General features: G+C 38.9%; 1 protein-coding gene across 1 annotated transcript in view; it reads left to right on the top strand.

Moving 5' to 3' along the window:
- The window catches only part of FMN1 (formin 1), a 414,557-nt gene that overhangs the window by 102,963 nt on the left and 297,858 nt on the right, over positions 1-13,736 (top strand). The window contains 1 exon segment of the mRNA XM_004751031.3: positions 9,650-9,828. Within this exon segment, the coding sequence (XP_004751088.2) occupies positions 9,650-9,828 (179 nt within the window).

Raw genomic sequence — 13,736 nt, forward strand, 5'->3', positions numbered from 1 at the left:
AATTGTATGTATAAAATGAGTTTCTGGTGGATACCATTATAGTTGAGTCTTGCTTTTTCACCCAGTCTGAAAAACTCTGACTTTAAATTGGCGTTGTTAGATGATTTATATTTAATCTAACTATTAATGCAGTTGAGATTTAATCCACCTTGCTTTTGTTTTTGTTCTGTTTTACATGATTTTCTATCTTCTTTTAGATTAAATACTTTCTAGGATTGCATATTATATCTGCCATTGGAGATACCATTTTTAAAAACTGTTAACTCTATAGTTTATAATATGCAACTTTAATTTATTACAGTCTCTTTTGAATTATACTGCTTCACATAAATGTCTGACTCTTCCCACAGAATATTTTCATTTCTACTTCTTGGATGTGCTGCTATTGTTATCAGCCATCTCTTAACCACATATGTTATAAACCACACAATATATTATTTTTATTTTAGTTAGTTATATTTTTAATAACTTTAATTATGAGAAAAATGTCCTGTGTATTAGCTTACGTTTTAATAATTTTTGGTATTTTCAAATTTTCAAAAAAGATTTATTTATTTGTTTTAGAGCAAGTAAGGGGAGGGGCAGAAGGAGAAAAAGACTCAAGCCAACTTCACACTGAGCACAGAGCCAGATGTGGGGCTCAATCTCAGGACCCTGAGATCATGACCTGAGCTGAAACCAAGAGTCTAACACTCAACCAACTGAGCCACCCAGGTGCCCCTCTTCTGATTTTTTTCCCGTTTGCCAGGAAAAAAAAAAAAAAAAATTATGACTTCCTGTGGTCTATGTCAGCTGAAGATGAATTGTCTGGCTTTTAATCGTCTGAAGAAATCTTTGTTTTCCTTTCAGTTTGGAAGATATTTTTACTGCAAGTCATACTCTAGATTGACTCCTACCTTTTAGTTCTTTGAGTTGTCATTCCAATGCCTTCCAGCATGCATGTTCAGACAAGAAGTCTTTAATTATTATTCTTTTCTTCGGTTTCCTATATAATATTATTTTCTCTTGCTATTTTTATAATATTCTTTTTTATCACTGGTTTTCTATAACTTTATTTATAGTTTTCTTTATGTTTATCCTCTTTAAGATTCATAAAGCTTCTTATGATCTGTGGGTTTATACTTTTTATTAAATTGGGAAAATTTCAGCCAGTATTTCTTTAGATATTTTTCTATCTCCCTAGACAAACCCCTGCTTCTAATTTTACATATATTAGATTGCTTGATATCTTCCCATTGGTCACTGAGCCCTATTATTTTTAGCCTAGAAATCACCTCTTTGCTGTATATCTTTGCTGTAAAGCCAGGAAATTATGAGGCCTATTTTATTTCTTGAACCTCTATCAAGGATTATATTATGGCACTGCCTACTATCAAATACCTAATAATAGCTGTTGCCTATATTTTGTTTAGTTTCTAGTTGTTTATGGCAGGAGGTTAATTCTAGGCTCTGGGTTCAGGACCCATTCACCTACATACTGACTCTGGGTCAAGTTAATTCTCTATTTCATTACTTTTGTCACCTTAAAAACAGGATTACTTTATATCAAACTTATAGGATTATTATGAAGATTCTCAATAACGTGTAATGTATATAAAATCTGTGACACATAGTAAATGTCCCACATGAAGGACATTACTCACCCTTAAGAAAATCAGTTTATGGGGAGAGAGGGTGATGTCAGGCCTTGGCTGAGGTTGTTGGGATAAAGTGCAGGGCTGCTCCTTAGTACTAATGGCCAGTGGAGGAAGGGAGGTAGAAAAACTCTAGTGCCTAAGACACTTGGCAAAAGGGTGCCCTAGTTAGTAGCGCTCTTGGAGAACTCCTCACTTTAGTTTCAAATCCCTGGGTGGTCAAGATAATTTCCAAACCTCTCTGGTTAAAGGGACAAAGCCTATTGGTAGACAAATAAGTCAATACCATTAGCTCTGTGAGGTCAACTGTTGGTCAGAACAGCCTGGATGGAACCAAGGCTAGGGTGGGAATTGACTGTGTTATGTACCTGTGTGTCTCCGAATTAAACATCAGAAAAATCTTGATCAGCTTTGAAGGATCAGTATGTTTCCTCTTTATTATTATTATTTTAAAGATTTTATTTGTTTATTTGAAAGGAAGATGGAGAGCATGAGGAGAGGAGCAGAGGGAGAGGGTCAAGCCCCCTCCCCACTGAGCATGGGGCCTGAGGACGCCGGGCTCCACGTGGGGGTCTACACCAGGTTCCACCCCTCGGACCCTGAGATCAGAGCCTTAGAGGAAACCTTAGAGTCAGTTGCTTAACCAACTGCACCACCCAGGGGCCCCTCTTCCTTTTGGTGATGGAAGTGAACTAACTGAATGCGTTTTCATTCTTGCTTTGTTTGCCAAGACACTCAAAGTCATATCGTGTTCTTAATCTCTTAAATGTTTACCCTTAATATTGGCATATGTGCCTTCTTTCTTCCTTTGTCTCAATCTTGTTATGCATATTCATGTTTTGTGACCCTCTGAAGATCATTTCTTTTTGGAAAAAGATTTTTTAAAAAATATTTATTATATATCTTATAATCCAAGCCTTTATGTCTTATGGGTTTTTTTTTTTTTCTTTACTATACCTCCTTAGCTATTAAGACATTAGTAATTATGTCATATCTCTTCAAGAGTTGGGTTTGCCATGGCTATAACTCTTCCCGTGATAACTGGAACAATGTGACATAAAACAGAAAAATGTGATTCAAATTTATTTAGAGTGAATGCATTAAGAAATGTCTTCTGTATTCTTGTTCTTCACTTCAATAATATTTTTGTTAATAAGCAAGTATATTGCTTATCATCAAACATACCAACATTTTTTGATAATAGGCATTTAAACCACCAACACCTGATTTCCTTATCATTGCCTGTCTGAGAATGGATAGAGGTTGTTAATACCTCAGGGCACCCTACAGCCTTCCAAACTTGATCTTTTCGTGATCTTTTCTGCAACAAACCTTACTTAGAAGCATCTGCTCCTACCTTCCATCCATTCGAAAGCAGAGTGACTCAGCATCACTTATGCTCCTCTAAATACATGCCCCTGTTTTTCAGGTGTTAAAATATTCAGTATGACTATAGCCACAAACAAGTTTCCTGACTTGAGCAATATTTGTCTCTCATTTAACACCTGTATTCTTTGCAGGAAAAGAACACGGAAAGCAGTTAATGTAATAATAATGATCATAGAAATCCATATTTATGTACCTCCTTAAAAAGCTATTTTATTTTAAAGCTAGGCCTATGAAGAGTTTCATTCATGGCCCGAGGCGCAAGTGTTTGACCTTTAAGGAAGATGTGTCATTGAATGTCATTTCTGAGGAAATGCCCTGAGGGCTGCTCTTTTGGGAGATGATCAGCCACTTGGAGCTCTTGCATTTGATGACGCGAATTCTATTTTTAGGACTTAAGCAGATTTGGGATCTGCTGCAGTGGAGGGCTACCATGAATTCTTATGAGCTTAATTTTTTTCTCTTTATCTTCCTGGACAAAAAATAGTCTTTAACATGAGTGTATGATGTTTATTATGCCCTGTATACGGGTTTCTTATTTAAAATGGGGATTTGTTTGCATCCCCCACCAATCTGTCACCCCCAGCCCAGGTAAAGTTTCCTGGAAGAAAAACAATTTTGAACACAGCTCACTATCAGGCATATTTTAAGTCAATATGATGATTTTTAAAGATTTTATTTGTTTATTTGAAAGAGAGAGAGAGAGAGAGAGTATGAATAGGGGGGAGGGGCAGAGGGAGAGGGAGAAACAGACTCCCTGCTGAGCAGGCTCCAACCCAGGACGCTGAGATCATCACCTGAGCTGAAGGCAGATACTTAACTGACTGAGCCACCCCAGGGGGGGGGGGGCACCATATTATTTTCATTTTATTAATGAGGAAATAAAGATTCAGAGAAGTTTAGTAATTCCAGTAAGTTTAAACAATTAGTAAAGGTCATGGTAATTGACAGGAATCCCACCTGTCAACTTCTACTTCTTACTCAGACTTAAGTGTTCTCTCATGTGTGGATTGACAATCATGTTCTCCAAATAACATAAAAGATTTCCCTGGAACCTGGATGTTAGTTTGCTTTTGCCACTAGGTGGACATGTTGGAGATATCGCAATCTTCCTGGGGTTCAGTTTCATCAAATATAAAATGAGCAGATAGGAGATACACAAGATCCCTTCTAATTCTAAATTTTGTTTCATTTCATTTGAATTTAAGCATAACTTTAGAAATTTGAGCATTGCATTTGTTTGATGGATGTGGATTCTTTATTCATAGATTCTGAAATAGACATATTCTGCTCCCCATTCCTTCCTACTTCCTGATCTCCCCAAAGCCTTCTCCTGCCTCTGTACACCTTCCAGCACAATCAATCTGTTTTTGCTCATAAATCCTCCCTTGGTGTAGACAGTGAAATGTCTTCAATGTGTACTTCTCTCAAGGAGTTAGACGTGGAGGTGGATAGGTAAGGTGCATTCTCCAAATTACAGTTACCTATCTGCTTAGTGACATTGTATCACTTAACATCATAAGGAATGAAAATGCAGCAAGGGGATTGGCAAGTGTAGATCTGAAATTGACAGTTACGAGCCATGAGGCTACTTTTACCAAAGCTCTGTCTCCCTGGATAAAGACATGAATAATTACACACAGGCACACACCCTCTTTATAAGTCCTTAACAATGTCACTTTCCATTAGCTACACAGCTAGATTGCTGTCTCTCTTGCTTGTAAGTAAATGTTTGAATAACATAATAGAAGACAACCTGTCTACCTTTACATATCAGTTCTGATATTCACGGTTGAGAAAATTTCACCTCTTTGGATTTATTTTAAGTCAATATGATGAATGGCCTTGGGAACTATAGCATAGGAGGAAAAAACTCAAGAGAGTCTCAAGCTAAGGGTTTTTTTCCCCCCTTCTCCTTTTGGAAGCATAAGCACTTCATCATTGTTGTCACAGGGAGAGCTCAGTGTGACAGGAAAATTAAAGGAGGAGAGCTGAAAGGCACTGTAATTTTATTCCTTGGGGACTTCTGTCCAGATCTGATTATTTGGTGTGTTTGCAAACTTCTCTTTGGAAATGGATTTATACATATGTTTTATATGTGTGTATATCTATATACCAATATATGTATCTCTCTCTATATATATCTATATCTATATAAATAGGGGCATATAAAAAAATAAATAGGTGCATAGATATAGATATATAGATATTCTTTAGATAATTAAAGACCGTGCCTGCTAAATAAGATTAATTTTTCTAATGAAATGCAGTTTGTGTGTGAACCTTAATATGAGTGAGGAAATGGGTATGTGATGAGTTTTTGCTTGATTTTCCAAAACCTGATATATCAGCTAATTATTTTTAGTAGGTATTACAAAAAATATATATATTGTAGTCATTAAGCCTTCTCAGCTGAAATGGTTTCAAGTTTTTAATAGACCCAGTGCTTCCGATGGAGACAGATGATGATCCATTAGGCAGCTATTTTGATAAATAAACCCCAAATCTCAGTGGCTCACAGCAAATATTTATTGTTCTCATCCATCGTCTTAAGGGTTGGTTGGCAGTCATTCACTTGATGTGATCTGGGTTCCTTCCAGGCAGCAGGACTATGTCTGGGGTCTTCTCTGTGTGTCTCATTTGGGCTCCCTAGCACATGCTTGTCACATGGTGATGGCAGAAACACAAAGCAGGCGGAAAACCACAAAATGCCTCTTAAGGCCTAGACTCAGAATTGGCATCTTGTCACATTGCCCACATTCAGTGGGCTACAGCAAGACACAAGGCCAAGATCCAACATCCATGGACCAGGGGAAATACACAGCATCTATGCCAGGGGGTGGAGCTCCAAATGCAACTGGAAAAGGCCTTGGGTGCATAATCATAATGCAGGCAGGAAGTAAAGAAGTGGAAACAGTGATCCTCAGGTAGGGACACTTATTCCATTTCGGAAAGATGAGCTACGGAGACTGCTTCCAGTTTTAAACAGCATGTTATCTTTCCTTTGTCTGCTTCTCTTGTATTGATCACTGACAGCAAAATCCCAGTCTGATGTTGTAGGTTAGCATCAGGAAGTGCAGCTCATCATTTGAATGGTTGGGAAAAGCACAGACTTTCAAAGTGGTCCAAAGGTAAGTGGCCCTTCCTGTGCTGTGTCCGTGCTATATGTTGTATTAACAGTGGTCAGCTGTAGCATTAACCTGTGTGCACGTGTGGTTCCTCAAGCTATTGAAATGTCTTTGCCACATCTTTGAGAAACAAAATAATCAATAAATATGGAGCAGAAAATGGACTTCTAATAGGCACACAGAAGGGAAAAAACATGATTAAACTGAGGAGACCATTCTCCGGTTTTTGCAACAATGTTCAATGAAAATATAACACCTCAAAAATCTCTTTGTGACATAAAATTAGATGACATCTGACTATTTGACAGAATATACTTACCTAATTTCAGGTAACTTTTTTCTCTTTATTAAAATTTATTCCATTGAAGAGAATAGTGTGGCCACTACCTAGGCTAATCAAGATGGGCATGTGCTTTATTTTTGGCTGTTCGAAAAGCTTGTGTTTGTATTATTAAAACTCTCCATTCAAAGACTTACTTTGTATGCTGGTTATGTCCTTTCTAATGGCGAATTTGTCATTTGCGCCTATTTGTCAGACTTTCGAGAATAACTATTTTGTTATTTCTGCCCTTGGTCCTTTCCTGTCCCGATGATCTTTACCAAAACGACTACACATCACCGTTATACCTTGTGTATTTCCTTCACAGGGATATTGTCTGGTTAAATATTAGATGTTAGAAATTGGCTCTTTAACATGAAAATGATCTCCAAAATGAAGTTACTTCTCTTTGGTTGTGCTTCAACTTGGTGCTCTTTCCTCTGCATAAAGAGGAAATTGGATCGTGCCGCACACCTTACCAGTGAAGTGTTGGATAGCCACTGTAGGGTGTGTGAGTATGTTGACGTGGGCACCTGCGCTTTATCCAAGGATGCCTAGATCCTTGTTATTGTGGGAATTTCTCACTCTCTTCCACCAGAATGATGAACTTCCGGTCACCAGACGATGTCCCTCTGATGCTCTAGATGTCTTGCCTTAGGTGTTGTACATTATGTTGTTTGTGATATACAGACTACGTTTTATGTTGTTTTCTTTCTGTGTAAACTTTACCTAGAGTCAGCCACTCTCCCAAGATCAAAATAAAAAGTGGAGGGATTTAAAAAGAGGCATGGGATTAGTAACTCACACATTTCTGAAGATGAGGTAGCCCAGGGAGGGGACGCCATAAATTTTAAACAGGTTGATTTCCTCTTTCTTGCCATTTATAAACAGAAGTATTCTAGGAGGGAGATGAGCCTTGTAAATGGAAGTTAAACACACCCTGAGCTTTAATCTCTCTTTAATCTATTAAAAGCACGGCCGGCTGGCACTACCTTCTAGTAGTGAAGGTGTCACCGGTGATCTCAGGGTCATCATGAGAATAAAGGGGAGGGGCTTAGCAAAGTGTTCCTCTCTGAGGTTCTTTAAGCCCTTTCCGGTGTCTTCAGAGCAGGACTGGGCACACTCTACAGCACGTGAAGTCCTAAGCAAAAGCCCAGGGGACAGTCTGTCTCAAGAGAGTAGGTAGCAAAAGGGCAAGAAAGGGTGAGGCCAGGTGAATAAAAAGGTCCTCATTTAAGACATCTGGCTTAAATGAAGGAAGAGCGTGGTTATAACTTTCTGGATACCCTATGTCTGCAGAGGATACACCTGAGGTCTTGGATCCTTATTTTCTCAATGCCTGCAGAATAGTGTTTTGTCAACAGTCTCCCAGAGGCCAACTGTGGAGACAGTGTGACCTGTATCACCTTTCACTTTGAAGTGTGATTGGAAACCAGCCAACCAAATAAGAAAGCACAAGGCAAAACCTTGGCTGTTTTCAAATTTTCTTTCTCCTAAAATTCTACTCTAATCTATTTTTTTTTTAATTCTACTCTAATCTAAAGGAGAAGAATGTTATCCCACAGTCCTTTTGCTAGCTGACTTATCACAGCTCAAGTAACTTGGTACATCAGGTTTTCAGTATGGCAAAAGTTGTTGGCTAGCTTTGGGCTACTATCAGAGACATTATCATAAGGATTATGTGTAATAAATGCCCTATCATATATCCAACAGTGATCTCTATGGCAAAGTGCACTGAGCCTGAACCCTTCTGCCTGGTTGCTTAATATTTTGCCAAGGTTGCTTACCAGGAATGAAAAGAGGCCTAGGAACTTGAGAGTTATGTGGGACTTTAAAAAGGTGATCTAATCTAGAGTTTTCCAAGCTTTGTTCCAGTAGAACACTAATAGCTTCCAAAATGTTTCACGGGGATCCTTTAAATGGATTCTGTGGTCCAATAAGTTTGAAAAACACTATTATGCAGAGCTAAGCTGCTTTCCTAAAGGGGGTTCCCAAGTCTTAATTACACTAATGTGAATCATGGCTCTAAGGGGTACAGCACGCAGCTTTTCTCACATTTAAGCTTTTCTCACATTTATGACCATGAAGTCTTTTGTTGTGCAACACGCATTGCCATTTCAAGTATGCCAGGCACAAGCCACCTCATCTAGTTATTAAGATCATGGCCTCTAGTGTTTAACTGCCTGGCCTCAATTCCTGGCTTTTCCATGTATTGACTTTATGATCTGGAGCAAATTGTCTTAAGCTTTTTGGGCTTCAGCTTCCCCATCTAAAATGGGAGCACTAATGAGGCCTTCCCATAGAGCTCTCTTACAAATTAAAGAACAGGGCTGAGCGCAGCACCTGGCACATCCTTGACTATTACCATCCCAACCTAGTTTGGGTAAAAACTGACATAATACCCACATTCCGGTGATGAGAAAACGCAGTCCCACACATTTCACTAATGCAGTGTCACTCATTCAACCAAGTGACCCAGTGCTGATATGAACTACGTGTGATCATTCTGCCCCCAGAAATGAAGGTGACCGTGCTGCATTTCCTGCTCTGGAAGGACACACACTTGTGTGACTAGTGACTTGGCTCAGGCAACACCTTTTAGCAGTGACTCCAACAGCTCAGCCCTCCTGACTTCTGTCCTCCAGGTCTTCCTCGAATTCTCTCCTGAAAGAGAATGTTCTGTATAGCCTGCATTGGTAAGCAAGGATAGTGAACACAGAGTATAGCTAATAGACTTCTCTTTTTAAACTGGGTATGAGGGCAAATGTTTTAAATTCTTCGTTAGTGGGGCGCCTGGGTGGCTCAGTGGGTTGGGCCGCTGCCTTCGGCTCAGGTCATGATCTCGGGGTCCTGGGATCGAGTCCCGAATCTCTCTAGGCGGCACTGCTGCCTGCTTCCTCCTCTCTCTCTGCCTGCCTCTCTGCCTACTTGTGATCTCTCTCTGTCAAATAAATAAAATCTTTAAAAAAAAAAAAAAAAAAAAAAATAAATTCTTCGTTAGTGCAATCCAGAAAGAATAATCTAGGCAAGCACTTTTGGAAGAGAGCAAACTCTAAAAATAACAATCTAGAAAGGAAGAAAAGCGGTAGTATGAAATGGCCCACGTAGGAATCCCCAGATATGGCTGGCTTGATGTTTTTCTAGCTTCTGTGTCACCGATGGTCTTCTCTTCTTCTGTCTAGGCATCTCCTCCGAGGGCTTCCCCCGGGACTGCGTCAGTGAGCAGACAGCAACTAAAGACCTTCCCCCCAAAGATGGAGGTGCCTGGTTCCTGGGCTATCGAGCAGGACCGGCCTGTCCGTTTCTGCTCCACGAGGAGAGAGAGAAGCCAAACAAAAGTGAACTGTACTTGGATCTCCATGTAAGTAGAAATCTTTGTGCTTGAGCTGTAATTCTTTGCAGTCAACAGAAATGCGTTGTATGCAAATTGCGTTTGTAAAACTGTCAAAGCTGCATTTTGTGTGGGGGTTATTATCAAAAAATCAGTCGGCTACAGAGTATGGAGACACCTCAGTGGTCTGAAATGTGTGCACTGGGTTGTGACTCTGTTTATGGTTTGCCTGTTTTCAGGGTGCTCTCGCCATGTTAGCTTTACTGCCTAGACCTTGGGGTGGGAGTGACTATTTACTGTTTTTCGCTTCTTAATATCACTTTTCTGAAAATTTGAAAACATACGTTTGAGAGTATTCTCCAGAGTCATCTAAATAGCCTGTCTCCCTCACATGTTCCCAAACCTTTCGTTCTGTCCAGCTGCTCAAATAACAGGTGAGCAGGTTGGTAGGAAATCTGAAAATACAAGATGACCCGTTTAGAAAACAACCTTCTCCCTCCTCGTTCATCCAAGTATTCATTGACCCAGAACCGTCAACTCCACTATACAATATGGTGGGCTGGGTTGTATACGTCCACATTGTAGAAGGACTGATAGATTGACCAGACTGTCGTCATTGTCACTACCCCTCTCCATCTCTCCGTTTCTTTTCAGAGATGAGGGTAAGCATTAGAAATCCAAGAAGGCTTTTTCTGCTTTCTTTCCTTCTTTTTTCTTCCTTTCCTTTCTTCCTTCCTTCCTTTTTTCTTTTCTTTCTCCAACCCCCCCCCAACTTTTTCTTCTTTGCCATTAACTTTAATGCTCATTGACAATCTTGTGTCCTTGATTCCTTCCGATACCTTCCAGTTCATCACTCTCAGGCTCAGAGGTTTGTCTTTGATGAACATGGTTAGATCTGTAATGTTTATGTGAGTGGAGATTTTCTCAAGCAACCAAGACCAAATGAACCTTGCACTTTTCGTAACCATCATGGCATCATCACGGGATGTCCTTTTAGAAAAGCATTCGACATCCCTTGTAAAAGGAGGTTTGGAATGAAGCCGAAAGCTGCCAAATCTAAAGCCCTTTGTGAGATGAAATGGAAACTTGTAATATTTGTTTTTGTCTCCCTACCTTCAAAGTTAGGCTGTACATCTTAAGATGTGGTCAGTGAAAGAAGTGTAACAGTGACATCTGTTGGTCAGATTACTTTAAGTTGTGCTTGCTGCAACAGGTGACTTGGGGTCTGAAAGTGTTGAAGGGAGTTTTCCTTTTCTTGAGTTTGACTTTTTTTTTTTTAAGTTTTTATTTATTTACATAACCTCTATAACCAATGTGAGGCTCAGACTCATGACCCTGAGACCAAGAGTCACATGCTCCTCCCACTGAGCCAGGCAGGCGCCCCTGAAATGGATTTTGAAAGACTACTTTCTTTTTCTTCTGTGTTTTAAAAAAATTGTGTTTATTGTGTTTTTTTTTTTTTTAAACACTTTGGCTAAACTATGTATTTTTGGTTTTCATTCTCCCCTGTGAGGGAAATTATCTCTTATTTTTATTTATTTCAATTATAAAAATCATAACAATCCCTTTATAAAATTTGAAATATGTAGTAAAATTGAGAGAAAAGAAATAACTTTCAGCAGCCAGTGACAACTGTTAATCTGATAAATTTCCTTCGTATTTTTCACCATAGGTGACTTATTCTAAATGAGGGTTTGTTTTAACATATAAACATAGATTTTATATGTTTCCCTCTTTTTTCTTTTTTTCTTTACCTATTACTTTTACATTGCTTATCCATATTATTATGTATTCTTTCTAGATGTGTTTGGTTTTTTTTTTTTTTTTTAAGATTTATGTATTTATGAGGGAGACTGAGAGAGAGACCACAAGCAAGGGGGAAGAGACAGAGGGAGAAGCAAGCTTCCTGCTGAGCAGGGAGCCCGATGTGGGGCTCCATCCCAAGACCCTAAGATCATTACCCAAGCTGAAGGCACACACTTAACTGACTGAGCCACTCAGGAACCCCTCTAGATGTGTTTTTTTTTTAATTAATATTTTTATTTTTTTATTAATATATAATGTATTCTTAGCCTCAGGGGTACAGGTCTGTGAATCGCCAGGTTTACACACTTCACAGCACTCACCATAGCACATACCTAAGTGGATATATAATTGTATCTCAAAAATTTTTTAAATCATTGCTCTATTATTTGATGTTTATTTTGTTTTCAATTTTAGAATAGTCCATAATTTGGAGATAAATAGCACTACCAAGCATATAATTTTTCCCGTACCCCTTCCCCATGCCCCCAATATTTAGGACTATTTCTTTAAAATAAACTTGGGATTACTGTCTATAAATATATTTAGGCTTTTGATACATATCACTAAAAAGGTTTATTTTCTGAATCAGCATTCATTGGTTTATAGATTTATATATTTATAATATTTATTATATATGTTATATAAATTATATATAAAATAATTATGTGTATATATAATAAAAATATAAATATTTATGTTTCTTAGTTTTCCATTAATTATAATTTTTAAAAATTGGGGTAGTTTATTTTTTTAAAGATTATATTTATTTGAGAGAGAGAAAGAGAAAGAACAAGCAGGGAGATGGGCAGAGGGAGAGGGACAAGCAGACCCCCCACTGAGCAGGGAGTCTGACACCTCAATCCCAATCCTGGGGCTCCTATCTGACCCAGAGGCTCAATCCCTGGATCAGGACCTGAGCCAAAAGCAGACGCTTAACTGACTAAGCCACCGAGAGGACTTGGGATAGTTTCTTTAGATTACTTTCTACATCAGTTGTTTTTACACCTTGAGCCATGAGAATCCTCATCTCCAAGTCCTTTGCTGTCTTCAGACAGTACAATTTAACTCCTGTGTTTTAAATATTGACATTATAAGTAAGATATCCATTTGAATGAGTTCTAATCATTTAGTAAAAGTTTGGATCACAACACCCACAGGGATGGGGGGCGGGAGCGGCTGTGGTTTGAATAGTAAGGTCAGTGAGGCATGTACTGCTGTGTGATATTTTGATTAGTTTTAAATGTTAGGCAGGACTGCTCTGTTTTCAGTTCTGGACCTGATTTGCAGCCATCATTATCAGGAAGGTACTTTCCTCAGCCATTTTCTATAGATACGCTGCTTCTCATTAGTATGCAGGGATGATAGCTTAAACATTTAAGAATTAGTGGGAATTTGACACCCAGAAATCAGAATAGTCACTGGCATTCAGCTGGGGCTGCTCTTAAGTTCTCTAATTTAGCTGGGCATTAATTTAGTTTAGTTTTTTGGGTTTTTTTTGTTTTTTAATAGAACCAAAAAGAAATATTTTAGACCTTGGGGCCCATTAGTCTATACTGTAACTACTCAACTCTGGTGATAAAAACAGCCATAGAGGAGCGCATGAGTGGCTGAGTTGGTTGGGCATTGGTCTTTGGCTTGGGTCCTGATTCCGTGGTCCTGGGATGGAGCCCTAGTTCAGGCTCCCTGCTCAGTGGGGAGACTGCTTATCCCTTTCTTCCCTGCTACTGCTCGCTCGCTCTCTTTCTTTCGCTATCTCTGTCTCTCTCTCCAATAATTAAATAAAATCTAAAACAACAAAAAAGAAAACAGCCATGGAGAATACATGCATGAATGAGTGAGTTTGTGCTCCAGTAAAAGTTTATACATACTGAAATTTGAATTTCATCTTATTTTCACATATGAAGAAATATTCACCTTTTGATTTTTTCCCCCCACCATGTAAAAATGTAAAGATCATTCTTAGTTTATGAGTCATTCAAAAACGGGCCATGGGCCAAATTCGCAGTTTGCCAACCTCTGCTGTAGACCAAGAGATGGAGGTCTCCTTCATGTTCTCAGCTCAGCCGCTGACGAGCTATGGGTCTGTGGGCACTTGCTTACCTTCAGTTTCTTTATCAACTGTGTTTTGACAG

The sequence above is a fragment of the Mustela putorius genome, unplaced genomic scaffold (genome assembly GCF_011764305.1).
Source record: "Mustela putorius furo isolate JIRA1106 unplaced genomic scaffold, ASM1176430v1.1 tig00003898_pilon_pilon_pilon, whole genome shotgun sequence".
Lineage (NCBI taxonomy): Eukaryota > Metazoa > Chordata > Mammalia > Carnivora > Mustelidae > Mustela > Mustela putorius.